This window comes from Neoarius graeffei, chromosome 4 (genome assembly GCF_027579695.1).
Source record: "Neoarius graeffei isolate fNeoGra1 chromosome 4, fNeoGra1.pri, whole genome shotgun sequence".
Taxonomy (NCBI): Eukaryota; Metazoa; Chordata; class Actinopteri; order Siluriformes; family Ariidae; genus Neoarius; species Neoarius graeffei.
In genome coordinates, this window is record NC_083572.1 from 1629120 (window position 1) to 1651923 (window position 22804).

General features: G+C 41.2%; 1 protein-coding gene across 2 annotated transcripts in view; it reads left to right on the forward strand.

Annotated features, from left to right (window-relative positions):
* Nucleotides 1–6821, forward strand: part of septin9b (septin 9b) — a 55227-nt gene extending 48406 nt beyond the window's left edge. For both annotated transcript variants that reach the window (XM_060918574.1, XM_060918575.1), the window contains 7 exons: nucleotides 71–152; nucleotides 258–395; nucleotides 948–1065; nucleotides 1255–1350; nucleotides 1766–1862; nucleotides 5432–5483; nucleotides 5562–6821. In XM_060918574.1, coding sequence (XP_060774557.1) covers nucleotides 71–152; nucleotides 258–395; nucleotides 948–1065; nucleotides 1255–1350; nucleotides 1766–1862; nucleotides 5432–5483; nucleotides 5562–5700 — 722 coding nt within the window. In that variant the 3' untranslated portion in view covers nucleotides 5701–6821. The remainder of the gene's footprint in view (nucleotides 1–70; nucleotides 153–257; nucleotides 396–947; nucleotides 1066–1254; nucleotides 1351–1765; nucleotides 1863–5431; nucleotides 5484–5561) is intronic.
* Nucleotides 6822–22804: the final 15983 nt, after the last annotated feature.

Genomic DNA, 22804 nt, shown 5'->3' on the forward strand with positions numbered 1-22804 from the left:
CAGGGTTTTTTGAGAATTATGAGAACATTAACATAAAGCAATACCTCGTGTGTGTGTGTGTGTGTGTTAGACATTGAAGAGAAAGGTGTGAGGATGAAGCTGACAGTGATTGACACACCAGGATTCGGAGATCAGATCAACAACGAGAACTGGTACGAGAACTCGCACACGTATGTCTGTGTATGAGACCTGAAGTTTAAATGATATCCTAAATCTGTGTGTGTGTGTGCGCGCGTGCATGTGTGCTCGCTCTGTAGCTGGATGCCAATCATGAAGTTCATTAACGAGCAGTACGAAGCGTTTCTGCAGGAGGAGGTCAACATCAGTAGGAAGAAGAAAATTCCAGACACACGTGTGCACTGCTGCATTTACTTCATCCCACCGACAGGACACTGGTACGTACACACACACACACACACACACACACTATAGGCTAATGAAATGAATTGTTTCCCAGACGTACCTGGGGCTAGATCCACAGATTATGCATGCGTTCTTAATACAGACAACAGGAACCGTGCCATAATTTCAGGAACCTTTTTTAGTTCTTGCTTCAGTGTCAGTCCTTGTTCATGGACCAGGAACTATTTATGGGCAGAGTCTGTGCTTTTTGTCTGTGCTTTGAGAGATTTCTCAGCCCACACATGCAGAACAAATGAATCGGACTCATTTTAGAAATTGATAGAAAAATGTAAACAAGTATTAGAGTATTTTCAGTAAACACACAAACACATTTTACTTTTGTGTATCTGGTTCTAACTTCAGAGTTTCTAATGCGTTCATAATGTTGTTGATAATCACGTTTTAATTTTGGCACATTTTTCTAATTTTACACACATGCACATTTATTATAGTGTAAACAGTAACAAAAGGGTCGTGTGTGTGTGTGTGTGTGTGTGTGTGTGTGTGTGTGTGCGCGCGCGCGCGTGCTTCTGCGTTTGTTCCAGTTTGCGGCCAATCGATATTGAGTTCATGAGGCACCTGAGTAAAGTGGTGAACATCGTTCCGGTGATCGCTAAAGCTGACACGCTAACGCTGGAAGAGAGAGACTTCTTTAAAAAGAAGGTGGAATTCTCACACACACGACATAGTTTCAGTTGGTTTAACACGCATTGGAACAGGTGTTTCTTCCTGTTGGGTAAATCCTGAAACAGGAAGTTATTTATCATCTTTCCCTGCTTCCTCTGAATGTGTGTGTGTGTGTGTGTGTGTGTGTGTGTGTGTGTGTGTGTGTGTGTGTGTGCGCGCACGCAGATCAGAGAGGATCTGCGAGCCAATGAGATTGAGGTTTATCCTCAGACGGAGTTTGATGAGGACGCAGAGGACAGAATTATCAACCAGAAGATCAGAGTGAGCTCTGGGGTGGTGATGGGGTTTTATATGGGGTGGCAAAGATGGTATATGTGGGGTGGCAAAAGAGTTTATATGGAGTGGCAAAGGGGTTTATATGGGGTGACAGTTGGGGGTTATATGGGGTGGCAAAGGGGTTTTATATGGGGAGGCGATGAGGTTTTTTATGGGGTGGCAAAGGGGTTTTAAACGGGGTGACAGAGGGGTTTATATGGGGTGGCAAAGGGATAATGGAGCATTACAGACAAGGTCAAATGGGGGGCAGGTAGTTTTGTATGTGGTGGCATACAGGTGGAACATTAATTTACGAGTGTTGTTACAATACCAGTATTTAGACTTTGATACCAAAACCACATTAAGCACCACTGTATCAGCCACTGAATCTGTGTGTGTGTGTGTGTGTGTGTGTGTGTAGGACATGATCCCCTTTGCTGTGGTAGGCAGTGATCAGGAGTACCAGGTGAATGGGAAGAGACTGCTGGGTAGGAAAACACGATGGGGCACAGTAGAAGGTAAACACACACAAAGAAAACATTAAACTCTAAGTACAGTTTTACCTTGTCAAGCTCAGAACCACAGCCTGAACTTTCACTGGATAAAGATGTGATCATGTGACTAGTTAATGTTATTGGGATGGATGGATTTTTTTTTTTAAACAAATGAACGATGCAGCTGCATGTTGCACTGCCACCTGGAGGAACACAGAGGAATTGCACCAACAATGACCCTGCTTTAAGCAGATACGCAGAGCCATGGCCTCACTTTTTTGTTTATAAATGCCTTGAGACCTCAAGAATGGCACAGGAATGGTTTAAAGAGTTAACAATAAATCTAATATAGTAATTTTTATGATTAAAATGATTCATATTGGTAGCGGTCTGAGTGAATGACCTTGACATCTGTGACGTCACAGCAGGAAGGCTATCGGTCTTGTTGCCATTTCCGCTATACTAAAACACAGAGCTGACTGCAACTCCGATCCTCCATTTTGAGCTAATTTATCGCCATGCCACGTAGATGTGTTGCTGGCCGGTGCAGCAACACAACAGAAGGTGGATTTACGTTGCATTCATGGCCCAAGAATGTTCAAACTGCAAAGATTTAGATGCGTTTTGCGAGAAGTTCACGGGCACATTGGGCGCCTACGAAGTGGTCTCTCTTCTGCTCTGCACATTTTACTGAAGACTCGTACGAGACCTCTGATCTGTTGAGGAGCGTTGGCTATAAGCCCGTACTGAAAGAGGGTGCAGTACCAACAATTAAAGAAAAATAAAACTACAAGAAAAGGAAAGTAAGTTCAGTTGCACCAGTTCTTCCAGAGTGTGAGCTGAGGGTTGTTGCTGAAACCCGTGACAGAATGGGATGTGACGTATTGCTTGGGCAGTGACCTCCCCGCGGTTGTTGCTGAAGCAGGTGACGTCCCGTCCCGGGTTTTAGTAATTGCCTGAGTTGAACAGTAATGGCGGAGTACTCAGTATGGAGAAAATGGAGAATGAGTGGAGCAGCCGTCTGATTTCTCCGCTAGATATGCTCGCCTCAGCAGCAGTATCTCACCCTTATGTGGAAGAAGCGAATGAACGGAGAACTGAAAGTCAGATTGTTTCAAAACAATCGGACACAAGCTCAGCCTTCAAGAAGCGAGAACACAGACACAGAAGCTGCAACTCTCATTTGGATACAAAACAACAACACTCGTTTACCTGCATTTAGATTAATCCATGTAACTTGTATTGTGTGTTTAAGTTAGCGGTATAAGATTATTTAATTTGCTTCAGAATGTGATTGTCTCAGTTCATCTGATTATTTAATGAGCCTTTTACGTTTTATCAGTGAAAATGCATGCATGTATGTGTATGTTGCACAAGTTATAACACCCATCCTGTTTTAATGAGAGTCAACCCACAATCAGTGAAGTCAAATCAGTCTTAGTTGAGCAAGTCGGTAACGCTATTTCTTACTTTCACCATAAATTTTTATTTATATGACTTTGGTCTATAACTGTAAAAGGCCTCGGCCTTAAAACCGGTTCCCGCTGTGATGTCACGCACTCAGGGCTGGCTGGCTCAGCGGGGCAGCGCCAATCACAACTTTGCAGTCGATTTTAACTCTCAAATAATACAACCCCGATTCCAAAAAAGTTGGGACAAAGTACAAATTGTAAATAAAAACGGAATGCAATGATGTGGAAGTTTCAAAATTCCATATTTAATTCAGAATAGAACATAAATGACATATCAAATGTTTAAACTGATAAAATGTATCATTTAAAGAGAAAAATTAGGTGATTTTTAAATTTCATGACAACAACACATCTCAAAAGTTGGGACAAGGCCATGTTTCCCACTGTGAGACATCCCCTTTTCTCTTTACAAGAGTCTGTAAACGTCTGGGGACTGAGGAGACAAGTTGCTCAAGTTTAGGGATAGGAATGTTAACCCATTCTTGTCTAATGTAGGATTCTAGTTGCTCAACTGTCTTAGGTCTTTTTTGTCGTATCTTCCGTTTTATGGTGCGCCAAATGTTTTCTATGGGTGAAAGATCTGGACTGCAGGCTGGCCAGTTCAGTACCCGGACCCTTCTTCTACACAGCCATGATGCTGTAATTGATGCAGTATGTGGTTTGGCATTGTCATGTTGGAAAATGCAAGGTCTTCCCTGAAAGAGACGTCGTCTGGATGGGAGTATATGTTGCTCTAGAACCTGGATATACCTTTCAGCATTGATGGTGTCTTTCCAGATGTGTAAGCTGCCCATGCCACACGCACTAATGCAACCCCATACCATCAGAGATGCAGGCTTCTGAACTGAGCGCTGATAACAACTTGGGTCGTCCTTCTCCTCTTTAGTCCGAATGACACGGCGTCCCTGATTTCCATAAAGAACTTCAAATTTTGATTCGTCTGACCACAGAACAGTTTTCCACTTTGCCACAGTCCATTTTAAATGAGCCTTGGCCCAGAGAAGACGTCTGCGCTTCTGGATCATGTTTAGATACGGCTTCTTCTTTGAACTATAGAGTTTTAGCTGGCAACGGCGGATGGCACGGTGAATTGTGTTCACAGATAATGTTCTCTGGAAATATTCCTGAGCCCATTTTGTGATTTTCCAATACAGAAGCATGCCTGTATGTGATGCAGTGCCGTCTAAGGGCCCGAAGATCACGGGCACCCAGTATGGTTTTCCGGCCTTGACCCTTACGCACAGAGATTCTTCCAGATTCTCTGAATCTTTTGATGATATTATGCACTGTAGATGATGATATGTTCAAACTCTTTTTGCAATTTTACACTGTCGAACTCCTTTCTGATATTGCTCCACTATTTGTTGGCGCAGAATTAGGGGGATTGGTGATCCTCTTCCCATCTTTACTTCTGAGAGCCGCTGCCACTCCAAGATGCTCTTTTTATACCCAGTCATGTTAATGACCTATTGCCAATTGACCTAATGAGTTGCAATTTGGTCCTCCAGCTGTTCCTTTTTTGTACCTTTTAATTTTTCCAGCCTCTTATGGCCCCTGTCCCAACTTTTTTGAGATCTGTTGCTGTCATGAAATTTCAAAATGTCTCACTTTCGACATTTGATATGTTGTCTATGTTCTATTGTGAATACAATATCAGTTTCTGAGATTTGTAAATTATTGCATTCCATTTTTATTTACACTTTGTACTTTGTCCCAACTTTTTTGGAATTGGGGTTGTGTATGTATGTATGTATGTGTGTATATATATATATATATATATATATATATATATATATATATATATATATAATATAAATTTTTTTTTTTTTACTTCCCATTTATGCAGCATACGAGAGTCAAGGATGGAGATACTATCCACTCACCTTTATTTAAAAATAAAGGTTCTGTGTATCTCCTTTAAGCATTTATCACATTTATTTACATGTGTTTGTTTTATGTATGCGTACATAGGGACGGGGAGGAAGATAAGTGATAGACAATAAAATAAGAGAGGGAGAAGTAGAAATCCTTTGACAGAATCAGGGACAGAAAAGAAAGAGAGAAAGACAAAATATAATTAAGAGGAAATGATGATCAGATTGTGTGTGTTTTGTGTTACAGTGGAGAACGTAGCACACTGTGAGTTTGCGTATCTGCGGGATTTGCTCATCAGGTGAGCCTCAACCAGAGATAGCCAATAAGAATAATGGACGAACAAATAAATAACTAATAAATAAATGCTCTGTGTCAGGACACACATGCAGAATCTGAAGGACATCACCAGCAGTATTCACTATGAGGTGTATCGCGTCCGCCGACTCAACGAGAGCAATACACTCGCCACACACTCCGGCGGAGAGGCCAACGGCCTGCTCTCACACGAGATGTAGACGTCCGTCTGCTCTCTCCATCCATCCATCAATCCATTCCTCCAGATCCAACGTGTGGACTGTAGAAATGCTAATACATGTCTGCGATGTGAAATGAATTGTGTGTGTGTGTGTGTGTGTTTAGCATTTATGCTTGCTGACTAAAAGTTTTTCAGTTGTTTCCCCCTCAGATCTAAATCTTGAACCTGGGGTGATTTTAAAACATTGTAAAATTACATTATGATGCAACAAAGCTAACATTAGCTTGCTAATGCTAACACACCCTGATTAACCAACTCTCGGTCATTTTAAATCTTACTTCAATAACAGCAGCAATCGGAAAACTGAAACAAATATTTGCTACCTCGCTCACGTGCTAGTTAATTTACCTTCTTTAGTATGCTAACTAAAATGAATTAGCTTTGTACAAATTATATTTATGTATATAAACATGAAACATAATTATTACATCATTACGTATAATTTATCTCAACAAACTTTTAATAGAAGTGTTTTATTATTGAATAGTTTATCTAGCTAGTCATAGCTGAGTGAGTTAACGCTCACTGTTAGTTAGGAAGTTTACGATCGCCAAGTTAACGCGAATCAACCAAAACACCAAATGTGATTAGTTAAGTTAGCCAGCTAGGTATAGGCTCGTTAGTGGATTTAAAATGTGTCATTTCAGTGTGTGTGTGTGCGTTAGCTAGTTAATGCTAGCATAAGGACATCATGATGTAATTTTCTTTAAAGAGCTAAGGAAGTTAGCAGGAACCAGCTGCCACGGAAACTGTTTTCCATTAGCATTCATTCATTTCTGTCCATGTTAGCATTGTCTCGCATGATAGTTCCACAACACACATGAACTGAAACCTTCAATAAATCATGATTTTTTTTTTTAAATATGTGTATAAAGCTAAAACTAAGAGAAGACTCCTGGCATCATGCTAGCTGTGTTATCCTTAGCGTGCTAGCTGAAGTTTATGCACGTTTTTAGCGGTTAGCATGTTTCCTGTTCGCTTCACACGTCATCTTTAAATATTTTAACTTTGTTTTAACCTGTTTGTGTTGTTTGGGAGGCATGTTTTTCAGCGCGTGCATTGATGTAAGCCAAATAAACATCTTTTGAATCCTGAATGAAACTGTATACATTAATAATAATAATCTTCTACACACCTGATAAACTACAAATTAAAGAAAAAGACCCAATTTAAGATTAACGTAAACAAGTTCGGTAATACACCAGAAGGTGGCCTGAACTTCTTTTTTTAGAAGAACATAACTAACACACAAACTATAAGCTTTAACTAGTTTTATGTAAATAATGTAAACCGGATGGTTAAAATTTTATCTGTATCTATTTAGTATTAATGATATATGTTAGCAATTTGAATGAAATGATGGCGTGAACTTAATATTTTATTTAAATTCATTCCTGCACTTTGTGACCAGTTTCTTCAACTCCAACAGTGACAGCAAAAGACTTTTATTCAACAGCAAAAATAATTCTGGAAACAAATGAAATGAGGCAGAAAAAAGCCACGAGGAAACATTTTATGACAAACAGCATGACGCAGTAATTGTTGTTAAAGAAATTAACTGTAAACAGAATTATTATTAAATTAAAAAGTGTATTAGCCCCGCCCACTGGCAATCCTCCACACCTGTTCTTGCTCACTCTCGCGCTGATCAGTTCCTCTTTATTACTTCCGCCTTTCGGTCATGTTGGAAATAAACTTCCGGTTATTCCAGCTTTACTTCCGGAAGTCACTGCACACCCTCTTACAATAAAGCCTCAGTTTTGAGCTCGACCTCCAGATCGGTGCGACTCAGCGCTGGTTATTCAGCTCATTTGAATAGAGAGTAAATAATTATCCTGGAACAAAATCATTCAGTACGTTTACATGCACACTACTGTTCCCTACAGATCCTGTAAACGGTGCCTCCGTCTGGATTCTGAACTGAACGTTTTCTGATTAACATGTGCGACGCGCTGACTCATCCCGGTTTACGGCTCAGTTGGAGGCTTTTACGGCGGTTTGCGACACACGGCCGCGCGCCTGTTTCCGGTCAGCTCTGTGCGCTTTATGTTCGTCAGAATAAACACAGAGCTGCGTGTAAACGGGAATATTAGATGAATGTTCATTTTTCATTTGCCGTGTAAACAGTTTAGTAAGGATTTATTGTTATTTTGCGGAAATATCACACTACACACGTGTGTCTTTTTGGAATAAAGGCAGAAAATGGAATATTTTGTGCGTGTAAAAGTCGTGATTTGTTATTTTGCGGAAATATCACACTACACACGCGCACTGGCTGCTGATCTGGGGTTCTGATGTCCGTCTGTTCACGTGTGGAGTTGTCTCTATAAACTCCGGTCCTTTGGCTCACTGCCAAACACTCAGTTAGGGAGGTGTGGCCTTGATATAGCCCCACCCACATGCAAATGAGCGACATTGCTCTTGATTAACAGTCAAATTGAATGAGATGGAGAGATGGAGAGAGACGGAGGGAAATCTGCTGCTTGTCTCCGGCGGCGTGTGACTGATTCACTCAGAACCACAGGCGAAAGGTTTCTGTCCAACCGAAGGACAAAAACACGTCAGCAATGTCCTACTCCCTCTTCCCTACTCCCTCTTCCTATTCCATATTCCCTACTCCCTCTTCATACTCCATATTCCCTACTCCCTCTTCTCTACTCCATATTCCCTACTCCCTCTTCCCTACTCCCTCTTCATACTCCATATTCCCTACTCCCTCTTCATACTCCATATTCCCTACTCCCTCTTCTCTACTCCATATTCCCTACTCCCTCTTCATACTCCATATTCCCTACTCCCTCTTCTCTACTCCATATTCCCTACTCCCTCTTCATACTCCATATTCCCTACTCCCTCTTCCCTACTCCCTCTTCATACTCCATATTCCCTACTCCCTCTTCCCTACTCCCTCTTCCTACTCCATATTCCCTACTCCCTCTTCTCTACTCCCTCTTCCCTACTCCCTCTTCCCTACTCCCTCTTCTCTACTCCATATTCCCTACTCCCTCTTCCCTACTCCCTCTTCTCTACTCCATATTCCCTACTCCCTCTTCTCTACTCCCTCTTCCCTACTCCCTCTTCCCTACTCCCTCTTCTCTACTCCATATTCCCTACTCCCTCTTCCTACTCCATATTCCCTACTCCCTCTTCTCTACTCCATATTCCCTACTCCCTCTTCTCTACTCCATATTCCCTACTCCCTCTTCTCTATTCCCTACTCCCTCTCCCTACTCCCTCTTCTCTATTCCCTACTCCCTCTTCTCTACTCCATATTCCCTACTCCCTCTTCTCCACTCCATATTCCCTACTCCATCTTCTCTATTCCATATTCCCTACTCCCTCTTCCCTACTCCCTCTTCCTATTCCATATTCCCTACTCCCTCTTCTCTACTCCATATTCCCTACTCCCTCTTCCCTACTCCCTCTTCATACTCCATATTCCCTACTCCCTCTTCTCTACTCCATATTCCCTACTCCCTCTTCCCTACTCCCTCTTCATACTCCATATTCCCTACTCCCTCTTCTCTACTCCATATTCCCTACTCCCTCTTCCCTACTCCCTCTTCATACTCCATATTCCCTACTCCCTCTTCCCTACTCCCTCTTCATACTCCCTCTTCATACTCCATATTCCCTACTCCCTCTTCCCTACTCCCTCTTCCTACTCCATATTCCCTACTCCCTCTTCTCTACTCCATATTCCCTACTCCCTCTTCCCTACTCCCTCTTCTCTACTCCATATTCCCTACTCCCTCTTCCTACTCCATATTCCCTACTCCCTCTTCTCTACTCCATATTCCCTACTCCCTCTTCTCTACTCCATATTCCCTACTCCATCTTCTCTATTCCATATTCCCTACTCCCTCTTCTCTACTCCATATTCCCTACTCCCTCTTCCCTACTCCATATTCCCTACTCCATATTCCCTACTCCCTCTTCCTACTCCCTATTCCCTACTCCCTATTCCCTACTCCCTCTTCTCTACTTCATATTCCCTACTCCCTCTTCTCTACTTCATATTCCCTACTCCCTCTTCTCTACTCCATATTCCCTACTCCCTCTTCTCTACTCCATATTCCCTACTCCCTCTTCCTACTCCATATTCCCTACTCCCTCTTCTCTACTCCCTATTCCCTACTCCCTCTTCCTACTCCCTATTCCCTACTCCCTCTTCTCTACTTCATATTCCCTACTCCCTCTTCTCTACTTCATATTCCCTACTCCCTCTTCTCTACTCCATATTCCCTACTCCCTCTTCTCTACTCCATATTCCCTACTCCCTCTTCCTACTCCATATTCCCTACTCCCTCTTCTCTACTCCCTATTCCCTACTCCCTCTTCCTACTCCATATTCCCTACTCCCTCTTCTCTACTCCATATCCCCTACTCCCTCTTCTCTACTCCATATTCCCTACTCCCTCTTCTCTACTCCATATTCCCTACTCCCTCTTCTCTACTCCATATTCCCTACTCCCTCTTCTCTACTTCATATTCCCTACTCCCTCTTCTCTGCTTCATATTCCCTACTCCCTCTTCTCTGCTCCATATTCCCTACTCCATATTCCCTACTCCCTCTTCTCTACTCCCTATTCCCTACTCTCTCTACTCCATATTCCCTACTCCCTCTTCTCTACTCCATATTCCCTTCTCCCTATTCCCTCTGCTCTACTCCATATTCCCTACACCCTACTCTCTCTTTTCTACTCCCTATTCCCTACTCCCTCTTCTCTACTCCATATTCCCTACTCCCTCTTCTCTGCTCCATATTCCCTACTCTCTCTACTCCATATTCCCTACTCCCTCTTCTCTACTCCATATTCCCTACTCCCTCTTCTCTACTTCATATTCCCTACTCCCTCTTCTCTGCTTCATATTCCCTACTCCCTCTTCTCTGCTCCATATTCCCTACTCCATATTCCCTACTCCCTCTTCTCTACTCCCTATTCCCTACTCTCTCTACTCCATATTCCCTACTCCCTCTTCTCTACTCCATATTCCCTTCTCCCTATTCCCTCTGCTCTACTCCATATTCCCTACACCCTACTCTCTCTTTTCTACTCCCTATTCCCTACTCTCTCTTTTCTACTCCCTATTCCCTACTCCCTCTTCTCTACTCCATATTCCCTACTCCCTCTTCTCTGCTCCATATTCCCTACTCTCTCTACTCCATATTCCCTACTCCCTCTTCTCTCCTCCCTATTCCCTACTCCCTGTTCTCTACTCCCTATTTTCTACTCCATATTCCCTACTCCCTCTTCTCTACTCCCTATTCCCTACTCCCTCTTCTGTACTCCATATTCTCTACTCCATATTCCCTACTCCCTGTTCCTAACTTCCTATTCCCTACTCCTTATTCCCTATTCCTGTTCCTTATCCCCTACAATCTACAAAGTTAGCATCATTTCGACTCTGATTTTCACCACATTTTGGATTAATGAGTGCATTGGATGTTCTACACAACGCTTTTAGAATACTAAATGGAAAAGGTCCTAATAATAGTGCACTAGGTAGTGAATAAAGAGTGCTGTTGTGTGTTTGGACAGTGATGGAAAAACTCACACGACCTACATCACGTTTTGTTCCAAAAATCCTTTCCCATCTTTTTATTGTTTTATTTGTTATCTTTATACGCACCCACACACACTGCCTATTTTTTATTATATTACTTTTGTCAGATTTTATTTATTTATTATTTTATTTCTGTTTTAAAACTGATTTTTTTATCGTTATTTTCAGCCTTTCTGCTTCTGCCCCCTAGTGGCCATGTGTGTTAATACACATTTTTTCAGTCTCTCCATTTGTCTGTCACTCCATCTCTTCATTTGTCTCCTGTCACCTCTATCTTTCTTTCTTCCTCCTCCATCCATCACTAGTGTATTATTGTGTAGCACAGCGACGTTGAGATTAAAAATGATTCCAGCTCCCACTCCATCTTATTCCCTCTGTCCGTGTCTCTCTCCATCATCCTTGTGTGTGTGTGTGTGTGTGTGTGTGTGTGTATCAGCTGGAAGGCTGAAATTCCACCTTATTTACATTTATATGATCAGATTTTCATCTCACTATGTAAATGTGCCCTTTCCCGTCAGAGGCGGTCACAAGCTCGCACACACCGGGGAGAACAACAGAGGGTCCGAGCGGGAAAAACCTCGTGACTGGGATGATGATGATGATGTCTAACAGGACACAGATCTGATCTAGAAATGTTTCAGGGTTTAGAAGTTCATAATGAGAATGAAGTGACGTGTTAAAGGTGCCATTTTTTCCCACTGATATTATTTACAAATCTGAATACAAGATAAAAATAAGATATTTTAAACATAGCACTTCTCTTTTCCCTCTTCCTCAGGGTCTATCCTCATTTCTCCTCCTGAATCTGTCCCTTTCATTCGTCCCAATGTCTGTCCCCAGTTCTGCCCTGTGCCTTCTCTGTCCATGTCTCCATCCCCAAATCAGTCTCACACTCTTTCCCTCACACTGTCCTTTATCTCATCCCTTCTTCTAGGTTTGTTCTCATTTTTGCCCCTTTGTTCCCTTTCTTGATCCTCAGACCTGCCCCTGTCTTTCTCTGTCCTTTTGTGTGCTCCTGTCTCCACATCTCTATCCCTTCATCTTTCTTTACTCCTGTCTTAATCACTTTTTCATCCTTTGTTTTTGAGCTAGTCCTAACCTCTTCCTCTTTTCCCTCTCTCTGTCTTGCTGTCCTTGTCTCTGTCCTTGTGTCTGTCTCATTTCCAGTAAGATGAAATAAGATCTATCAGTGTGTGATAGCGAACATTAGACACTTGTGTATTCGACATCACTTCAGTACGTTTGTTAGATGTCACTGAAACAATTCGGCTGAAAATGGTTAAAATATTCAACCTTTTCTTTTTGTTTCTTTTTTCAATTTTGGTCCAAAAGAAAAGACCGTCTCCTGTGCTCTTGTCTCATACAGGTGTCCTTGTTTTCTGTCTCAGTAAATAGAAAATGTTTTGAGTTTGTTTATATGAATCAGGATCAGATTTTGACCCTAAAGTGATTCAGTAGTCCTCTGGGTGTGTCCTGATCTCCTGAATTTGTCTCTTTGTTTTTGTCACATTTCTGTCCCTGTCTCTGTAATGGAGGCTATAAGTCTATGAGTACATGTTCCTGTCTCAGTCTCTTGTATTTCTCCCTGACTCTGTCCTTGTGTCATTCTTCATATCTTCCTTTCCTTCTGTCTCTTCCTTAATTCCTGTTTCAGGCCCTTTCTTTCTTCTCATCTTGGTCCTTGTCCTTGGTTTGTCCCTCTACTGCCTCTCTCTGTCCCTGTATCTGTCTGTATATCTGCTCCAGGACTCATTCCCTGCTTCTGCTTGTCTCTGTGTCCTCCATCTCTGTCTCCGTCCCCATGTTCTGTAGCAGTGAGTTATTCAAGTGCCCAAATTGGATGTTTTATTACTGAAGTGTGAAGGAAGTGAGGAGCTGCTGCACGCTGAATTTAATTGGTTGGTGCATCAGAGAGACGCCCCATCACTCCATCATCCATCTCTCTCTCACACACACACACACACACACGCCTGCATTCCACCCCACCTGAACACATCTGTCATCTGCCGTCCTGCGTTTATTCCCGGCACGTGCTCACTGAGGCAAAACTCCCTGATATGCAAAAATACATAAATAAATAAATAATGTGTGTGTGTGTGTGTGTGTGTGTGTGTGTGTGTGGGTGGGTGGGTGGGTGTGGGTGGGTCGCCTGGGCTCTGGCGAGGTTATTTTCAAACCCTGATGGAAATCAATGTCATGTGCCGTCTCGTGAAAATGAGAAAAAGAGGGAGGGGGAAGAGGGAGAGAGAGAGAGATGGAGAGAGGTGGGGGAGAATGAGGGAGAGGGGAGGGACGACAAAGAGAGGGGGAAAAGGAAAGGAAAGCTGAGAATCTGTAAACCGCAAAGCAATTCTGTCTCAATCCTGAATAAAGCTCACACCAGAGAGAGAGAGAGAGAGAGAGAGAGAGAGGTGGAAAAGATGAAGAAAATAAGAAAGAATAGAAAAGAAATGTCACAGGTGATGAAACAAAAAAAAATTAAATAAAATAAATAAGGAGAGAAAAATGAAAGAGATGTAAGAAAGAGAAGAGAAGATGAGAGGAAAGAAGGAGGAGAGGAGCATAAAGGAGAAGAAAAGAGAAGGGAGAAAGGGAGAGCAAGAGAAATGAAGGAAAAGAGAGAAAGCAAGAAAGAGAAAAGGATGAAAGAAAAGAACAGGGGTGGAAAGAAAAGCAATGAAAATACAGGAGAGAAGAGAAGAGGGAAATGGAGGAGGAGAAATGGGAGAGATGGGAGGAATATTATGAGACAAAAAGAGGAGAGAAAAGTGTGGGGAGGAAGAAAGAAGACAAAAGGAGGTCAGGAAAAGTAACGCAAACAAAGGAGAGGAGGATAGAAAAGAGGAATAAACAGAAATGAATGGGGGTGAGGGATGTTATCCTGTAGTCAGCATGTAAACGAGGTGTTTTGGGCTCGTTACTGTGTGATGATGTCATTAATGAGTTGTAATGCTTTATTAATGAACGCCGGTGAATGTGAGCGCGCGCTCCCACAGGGCCCCTAGTGTCACACCACACCGGGAATTATGGGTAATTTTATACCTTCAATGTAATTACATAGCTGTTTATCTGCTAATTGACGTTTATCTGCTGCTCTCTGTCCTGAGACCAGGAACATTCCAGAATATTCCCAACACTGGATATTCCAAATAAAGTCAGTTTGCATCAGTGGGAGGAAGAATTTCTTCACAAAGACATTTTTTAAAATTATAATAAGAACAAAATGTAATAGAAATTTATGAATCACTGATCATTCCAGAAAAAAAGAACAAACTGCAAAATGTGTCCGAGAGAGAGAGAGAGAGAGGGGGAGAAAGAGACAGGGAGAGAGAGACAGGGAGAGAGAGACAGAGAGAGAGAGGGGGGGAGAGAGAGACAGGGAGAGAGAGACAGGGAGAGAGAGACAGAGAGAGAGAGGGGGGAGAAAGAGACAGGGAGAGAGAGACAGAGAGAGAGAGGGGGGGAGAGAGAGACAGGGAGAGAGAGACAGAGAGAGAGAGGGGGGGAGAAAGAGACAGGGAGAGAGACAGGGAGAGAGAGACAGAGAGAGAGAGGGGGGGAGAGAGAGACAGAGAGAGAGAGAGAGAGAGAGGGGGAGAGAGAGACAGAGAGAGAGAGACAGAGAGAGAGAGAGAGGGGGGAGAGAGAGACAGAGAGAGAGAGAGAGAGGCAGACAGACAGAGAGAAGAAGTGGGTGGTGATGTGATTAATGATGCTTTAATTCTATCAGCATTTCAATCTCTGTATCCACTTATATATAACATACCCATCTGTGTGTGTGTGTGAGAGAGAGAGAGAGAGAGAGAGAGAGTGATTGATGAGTTTGGTTCCTTTATTATTCATTACTCCATCCTGCTATCGCTGCACAAACCGTTATCTCACACACACAGCCGTCGGTGTGTGTGTGTGTGTGTGTGTGTGTGTGTGAGAGAGAGAGAGAGAGAGAGACATGATCAGTCTCAGTGTTAAATAATACACTCCTGAATAATAATTCTCACCTGAGGATGAAGCCGGATTGAGTCTCTGAGAGACAAACACTTTTTAATAAAATCCTGAAAAACCCCCACCTTTAATTAAATGCGAATTTAAGCAAAAGGCCATAAAGCTGAATGGAATTAACTGCTAGCTAGCTGAAGTGATGCTAGTTAGCCGACAAATGTTAACCGCTAGGTAACTAAGGTGGTGCTAGCTAACCAACAAATGTTCACCACTAGCTAACTGAAGTATTACTAGTTAGCCAACAAACATTAACCACTGACTAACTAAGGTGATGCTAGTTAGCGAACAAACATTAAAGGACATGGGACATGGATTTTTTTCTGGGCATAATTATGTATAAAGGACATAAGAAATGCCATCTAAATCACTGCAGGGCGTCAAAAATGTGAAAATCATCACATTATTCAACTTTTTTATACATCAGCGTAAAACAAGGATTCGTTAATTAGCTAAGCGGTCACGTGACCCGTGACGTCACAAAAACTTTCCAAGGAGCCAGCGCTTGGGAATCTAATGTAAACAGGTTACCGAAATGGACACCATCGACAGTGATATTCCCGATGTTTCACAGAGATGTGAAGTTAGACCCTATCAATTCGAACCGATAGCTGGAAATTCACATGAACATGGATCTTGTCTTTACTCTGACGGGTCAGATGATTCTGAGAGTGAGAGTTCATTCAATCCCCATGAAACTGAAAGCGGTCGGCTCGATAACACTTCCTGGTAAGTTAAAAACAATTCTGCTCAAAGGCTAATGATCTGTTGAAAGAAGTATTATTTTTCTATCATACATTGAAAGTTCATCATAGATCTAGCTAAAGTCCGTTGCAAGCTAGGTTTTTTTTGCTGATATTTTTCGAGATTGATTGAGATACAATGCTTCCAGAGTCCGACATGAAAACATTCAAAATGGCGAAACGAGTCAGAATTATGATAATCAATAATTGATACACCCAAAATTATAATACTAATCCTGACCGCATGAGGCCCATGGTAAAACCACACTTCCAGGAGGGGCTGCCGTCTGCCTCCCAAGCCGTCCGAGAGCGCTCCTCGTCGGGCACGGCCAGGCGGGCGAATGCCCTGGTCCGTCTGCCCTGTCTAAAAAATAATGGTACAACTCCGAGTGAAGGTATCAAAGCGCTGCCGAAGCGCGCAGAAGGTGTTAGTACGCCTGTCATTATAGTGCGGACTTTCCATAGTATAGAAAATCGCCACCTTTCAATTTGTGTAACTGAACTTTGTTTCATGTCACTGGTCATATAAACCTATGTAAACAGGAAAAACGCAGAAGAGTTTGGTCGCATCTAACTACAGCCCCAAAAAATACCATTGGCCATGCTGAGCCTAGCTACATTGCTAACAGGAGTAACAGCGCGTCTGACTGACTGGGAGGTCGCAATACACCATGATGTTCAATGTACGTTAAACACTCTAAAAACGAAACAATTTTCTTGGCATCCAAGACACAAAAACTATTTTGTCGCATTCGTCATCATCACGATTCACACTTCTCCATATTCATCTACCCGCTTGTGCTGTACCCGAAAGTTTTTGTGACGTATGATCACGTGACAGCGGCTCTTCCGGTTGTAAAATATGCATATCGGAGCTCGAGCAGAAATGCCATATAATCATCACGAATATAACAATTTTGCTGAATTTAATAGATAATTTTGTATTTGTTGATGCAATTATTTCATATTTTTAATGGAAAGAAACTGATATAGCGTGCATTTATGTTTCATGTCCCATGTCCTTTAACTGCTAGCTAACTGATGTGATACTAGCTAGCCACCAAATGTTAACTGTTAGTTAACTGAGGTGATGCTAGTTAGCCAACAAATGTTAACCGCTAGCTAATTGAAATATTACTAGTTAGCCAATAAATAGTAACCGCTAGCTAACTGCAGTGATACTAGCTGACAATATGTCTTTCTTTTTCTCTCTTCCTCCTCTGTTTCCTTTTTTCACTTTTATTTCCTCTTTCTTCCTCTTTTCTATTCATCTGTCATCCTTGCTTCCCCTGTTTTGCTCTTTTCCCTCTGTTTCCTCTGGTCTTTTATTCTCAGGTATCACCATGGCAACAAGCTCACCACCACATCAATCTTGCAGTTGTGTGAAGTGATGAGGGGAGTGTGTGTGTGTGTGTGTGTGTGTGTGTTACAGAGTGAAAGTTATGCTCCATCTGCTCCTCTGTGATAATTAGCGCTGCACTCACAAACAGAAATGTGGGAGTGTGTTGCCATGATACAGTCAGATATTAATTAAGAAGGTGTGTGTGTGTGTGTGTGTGTGTGTGTGTGTGTGTGTGTGTGTGTGTGTGTGTGTGTGTGAGCAGAAAACCTGTTTCAGCTCTTCACTGTGTTGCTGATCACTTTGCTTAGCAGTGAGCATGTTGCTGCTACTAAATATATGAATATTACACACACACATTGAGTGAGACCTTCATCTGTCTCTGTCCTTCTCTCTCTTTGTTTCTAAAAATATAACCAACTTTGTGTGTGTGTGAGAGAGAGAGAGAGAGAGAGAGAGAGAGAGATGCTCAAGGCAACACAGTGAGTGATGTAGAGGGAACACACAGATTTATAGCACTGGCTTTCTAAATGAATTAATTATTTAAATATTTCTTTATTGACCACATTTTACTCACACACTGATTCGCTGATTCATTGATTCACTGAGCTTAATGAACTGAAATGAGCATACACACACTTCACATTGCTAGCATATGTCACATGCTCATGTGTAATATCAGCGTACGTTAACCATCTGCATCCACAGATGCCTCTAATCAGCAAACGTCTGCAACACGCATGTGTTCAACGTCACGTCTTTTATTCTACAATTTGTGGAACAGTTCCGTTGAACATCCAGTACAGTCACCATGAAAGTGGTTAAATTCTTGAGAACACTGTTGTTAGGCAACTGGGAGTAATGGACACAGAGTATAAGTTAGCTAATTATGGAGGCTAAAAAGAGAAAGCTAGCTAGTATGCAGCTCTTAAGTCTCATACATACACAATATAAAGATACAATGAGAGTGGAAATGAGACAGAACTATCCAGAACATCTACTTTTACCTCAGATACTTTGACAAAATACTAAAAGAAAGATACTGTATGGCTAAAATTATCCATTAGCAAGTTAGTACATAGCTATTAAGTGTTTTATAGACAGTATAAAGGCACAATTTGAATGAAAATGAGACAGAACCATCTGGAACATCAACGTTTACCTCAGATATTTTGACAGTTTACTGAAACAAAGATACTGTATAGCTAAAATTATGCTTTAGCAAGCTTGTACATAGCTATTAAGTGTTTCATAGAAAGTATAAAGACACAAAGTGAGTGAAAATGAGACAGAACCATCCGGAACATCAACATTTACCTCAGTATAGATGTTTTAGTAAATTACAAAGGAAATATTGTATAAAACGGGAATTATATTGTTATTAAACTGAGTATCACCCCACGCTAGCACACAAACATGGACTGTGCTATTGTGAGAAACAGAGTTAAGTTTCAACAGCTTGAGTTCTTTAACTCAGCAAGGTCTGTGATTTCTTTTTTTATCTTGCATTTAAACTTCGAGGAAATTCTTACCCAGATAACTTTTCTGTTTTTGAGTAACTTGAGCGTCATCTGAACATTTTGGTCTCGTTCGAATTAGAAGCTATTTTTGAAATTCTAGGATTCATGGAACACACAAGAAATTATAGACTTAAGAAGCAATCAGAGTGAACTAATCTTAGGGATTAATGAATCAAAGACATTTTAGAATTAAATTAAAGAATTAATGATAAAAGGTTGTAGAGATAATAAAAAAGGGCTTTGATTTAGACAACAGGTAAATTCCAAAATAAACAGAAATAATGAATGAAATAAATGAATGGTGCTAATGAGGCATTAATTAGCCATTCTTCATTTCCACCTCAGCGCTGCTCATCTCGTCTCTGTGATATGACTCTCATTAATCACGGATAATATTAGCACTGCTGTTTTGTGTTGATGAGGGCATGTACCCGCTCTACTCGTTTATCTAATGAACATATTGTTTATCCATTAGCATAACTTTGAGTCCCAGTTAGCATCACATTATGGTGATGTAATGATCTGAACCAGCTAATTTGTTTGTGTGTTAGATGGGTTAGCAACAGGGTCAAGTGAGTGATTTCTCCAGAAAATGTTCTCCTGATGAGCGGCACGGTGGTGTAGTGGTTAGCGCTGTCGCCTCACAGCAAGAAGGTCCGGGTTCGAGCCCCGTGGCCGGCGAGGGCCTTTCTGTGTGGAATTTGCATGTTCTCCCCGTGTCCGCGTGGGTTTCCTCCGGGTGCTCCGGTTTCCCCCACAGTCCAAAGACATGCAGGTTAGGTTAACTGGTGACTCTAAATTGAGCGTAGGTGTGAATGTGAGTGTGAATGGTTGTCTGTGTCTATGTGTCAGCCCTGTGATGACCTGGCGACTTGTCCAGGGTGAACCCCGCCTTTCGCCCGTAGTCAGCTGGGATAGGATCCAGCTCGCCTGCGACCCTGTAGAACAGGATAAAGCGGCTACAGATAATGGATGGATGTTCTCCTGATGCTTTCTTTGCTTCACCTCAATGTCGAATAGATGTGTAAGTAAATGAATGAATTATATTTCAGGAACCTCAGGGTTTCATCTCATTTTCTATTGAATGAATGCATGGATTGCTAGTTTCTCACAGTATTATTTTGTTTTACACATGAAAAAAGAGTGAAAATGAATAAATGAATGAATGGTGAAGCAATTAGTGAATAAATGAGAGCATGGATGAGTGAGTGAATGAATGAATGAATGATTTATTTTAAGGAATTTCTGTTTATGGATGATGGATGGATGGATTCAGAGAGCGCTTTAGCTGCAGTCTATGAAGAATGAAAATGAATACATGAGTGAATGATGACTCAATCAGTAAATAAAGGGGTGAGTGAATGAATGATTTTCTGGGGCAGTCTCTGTTTTTCTGATTTCATGTTGCATGAATGAATGAATGAATGAATGAATGAATGAATGAGCAATTGGTGATTATGTAAATGACTGAATGAAGCATGGGAAAATGAGTGAATCAATAACTCTGTGAGTGAATGATTTATTGGGCAGAATCTACATTTATGATTTTCTGTTGGTTAAATGAGTGAATGAATGAATGAATGAATGAATGAATGAATGAAGTGGTGAGTGAATGAATGAACAAGTAAATAAGTGAGTGTATTATTTGCCAAGAGGAATTTTTGAGGGGCTTTTTGGTTGTTATTGGATAAGTGAATGCAACGGTAAATGAATGAATGATGAAACACATCAGTGAATAAACAAAGAGAAAGAAAGAAAGAAAGAAAGAAAGAAAGAAAGAAAGAAAGAAAGAAAGAAATGGCTATTGATGGAATGAATGAAGGAATGAATGAGTGAGTGAATGAGTGAATGCATTAATTGACTCTAGCCAGTCCTCTGACTGTGTCAGTCATAACATTTCTCTGATAAAAGAATGAATAAATTAATAGAAAAATAAATGGATTAATGAAAGAATGATTTCTCAGGAGGTGTGTTTGTTTGTTTGTTTGTTTGTTTGTTTGTTTGTTTGTTTGTTTGTTTGTTTGTTTGTTTGTTTTCCTCTTTTTACTGTCGGGTGAATAAATGATTTCTCAGAATCCTAAGCCCTGGGCTGCTCTCTGATATTGTTTTTTTTTATAATAAAAGATGAAAAGAATGAAAGGATGAGTGTGTGGTTTTCTCTCACTTGTTTTTTTCTAATGCTCTGTCCTTTCCCTAATGCGTTTTTCTCTCTGCTGTCCTTGACCCTCTGTGTGCCCTCTCCTGCATCACACACACACACACACTGACAGCATGATTTATTTACTGCACTGCTCAAAGTCTCTCTCTCTCTCTCTCTCTCTCTCTCTCTCTCTCTCGCTCCTGAATCTCATTTTTATTTCCTTCTTTTCTTTTCATCTTCACAAACGCTTCTGTCATCATTTTTTCTTTTCCATTTTTGTCTCTCTTCTTGGCGTTCTTGTCACTAGAACCCGACACCCTGTTTATCTCATTTTTTGGTCCATTTCAAGCTGATTTGCATAGAAATGACATCACACACACACACACACACACACACACACACACACACACACACACACACACACACACACACATATGTATATATGCAGAGTACATTTCTGTCAGTATTACAGAATCTTTAAAAGAGACATTCAGTGCATCTTCAATGCATTCTCTGGATCTGGACTCTGATTGGTCAGAAGGTGTTGATTAATTCTCTCTCACAGCAGCTCTGACAGCAGTGCAGGTTTATATTAATGCACTTGTTCTGATAATTATGATTTCTATAGTAACAGCTCATTCACAGGGTCGTGTCCAGCAGACGCTCTGTAATTGCTGATGTGGTGAAGTTTTCTGTCAGGAGAAATGTGTGTGTGTGTGTAATGTTTCTGGAAGGAGTCTCCAGTGTCAGCGCTATGTAACAGTCCAAGGTGAAGCTGGAACTTTATGTTTTTGGATGTCTTTAGAACAGATGAGTTTACACTTCTTTACAGTTTCTCCATTTCTGGTTTTTTTTGCCTTTTTACCTTTAAGAGAGAGAATAAAGAGACTGGTGAGGGAATGAGTGTTTATTACTGCTATAACAGAAGTAACAACAGGAACTAATTTGTTTCATGAACATTAAGTATAACTCTAAATGGATAAAATGTATGATGTGTTCTTTAATTAATAACATTTGTAATTATTTGTAAGTTGCTGTGGTGTAAGAGGAAAATAGTCAACTGCAGGGTGATAACAGTAATGCGCTCTCTCACACACACACACACACACACACACACACACACACACACACACACACACACACACTGCTTATTGCATAATTTATGTGTAATGTTTTGCATTTGTTATTATAGCTGTAAAGGGACTTTAATAATAATGATAATATATTTTTGTAAAGAAAGAAAATATCTTGCTGTCCTCACAAGGCACACACATACAGAGGAGCATATAATTTCTATATGCAGAGACAGTTACATTGTGGGAGACTGAAATAACTACAGCTTACCTCCATCACCTCCGACATTTCACCATCAGGCCTGTGTGTGTGTGTGTGTGTGTGTGTGTGTGTGTGTGTGTGTGTGTGTGTGTGTGTGTGTGTGTTACTGCACTGATTCCCACCTTCACACATCTAATTTTTAATACACACACACCAGGATTCTGCCAGACTCTATATCGCACTTTAGGTTCTCATTTAAAGTGAAACTAAACCTGTTATAGTGTGTGTGTGTGTGTGTGTGTGTGTGTGTGTGTGTGTGTGTGTGTGTGTGTGTGTGTGTGTGTGTGTGTGTGCAAATCCAAATTAACAGCAAGAATTGAAAAGCAGCTTCGTGCAAAAACACATTTATTTTTAATAAAGTGCACATAGATGAACTAATTCAGCCTTTAATTGTGAAGGCAGCATGGCACATTAAAAATCCATTACACACACACACACACAGA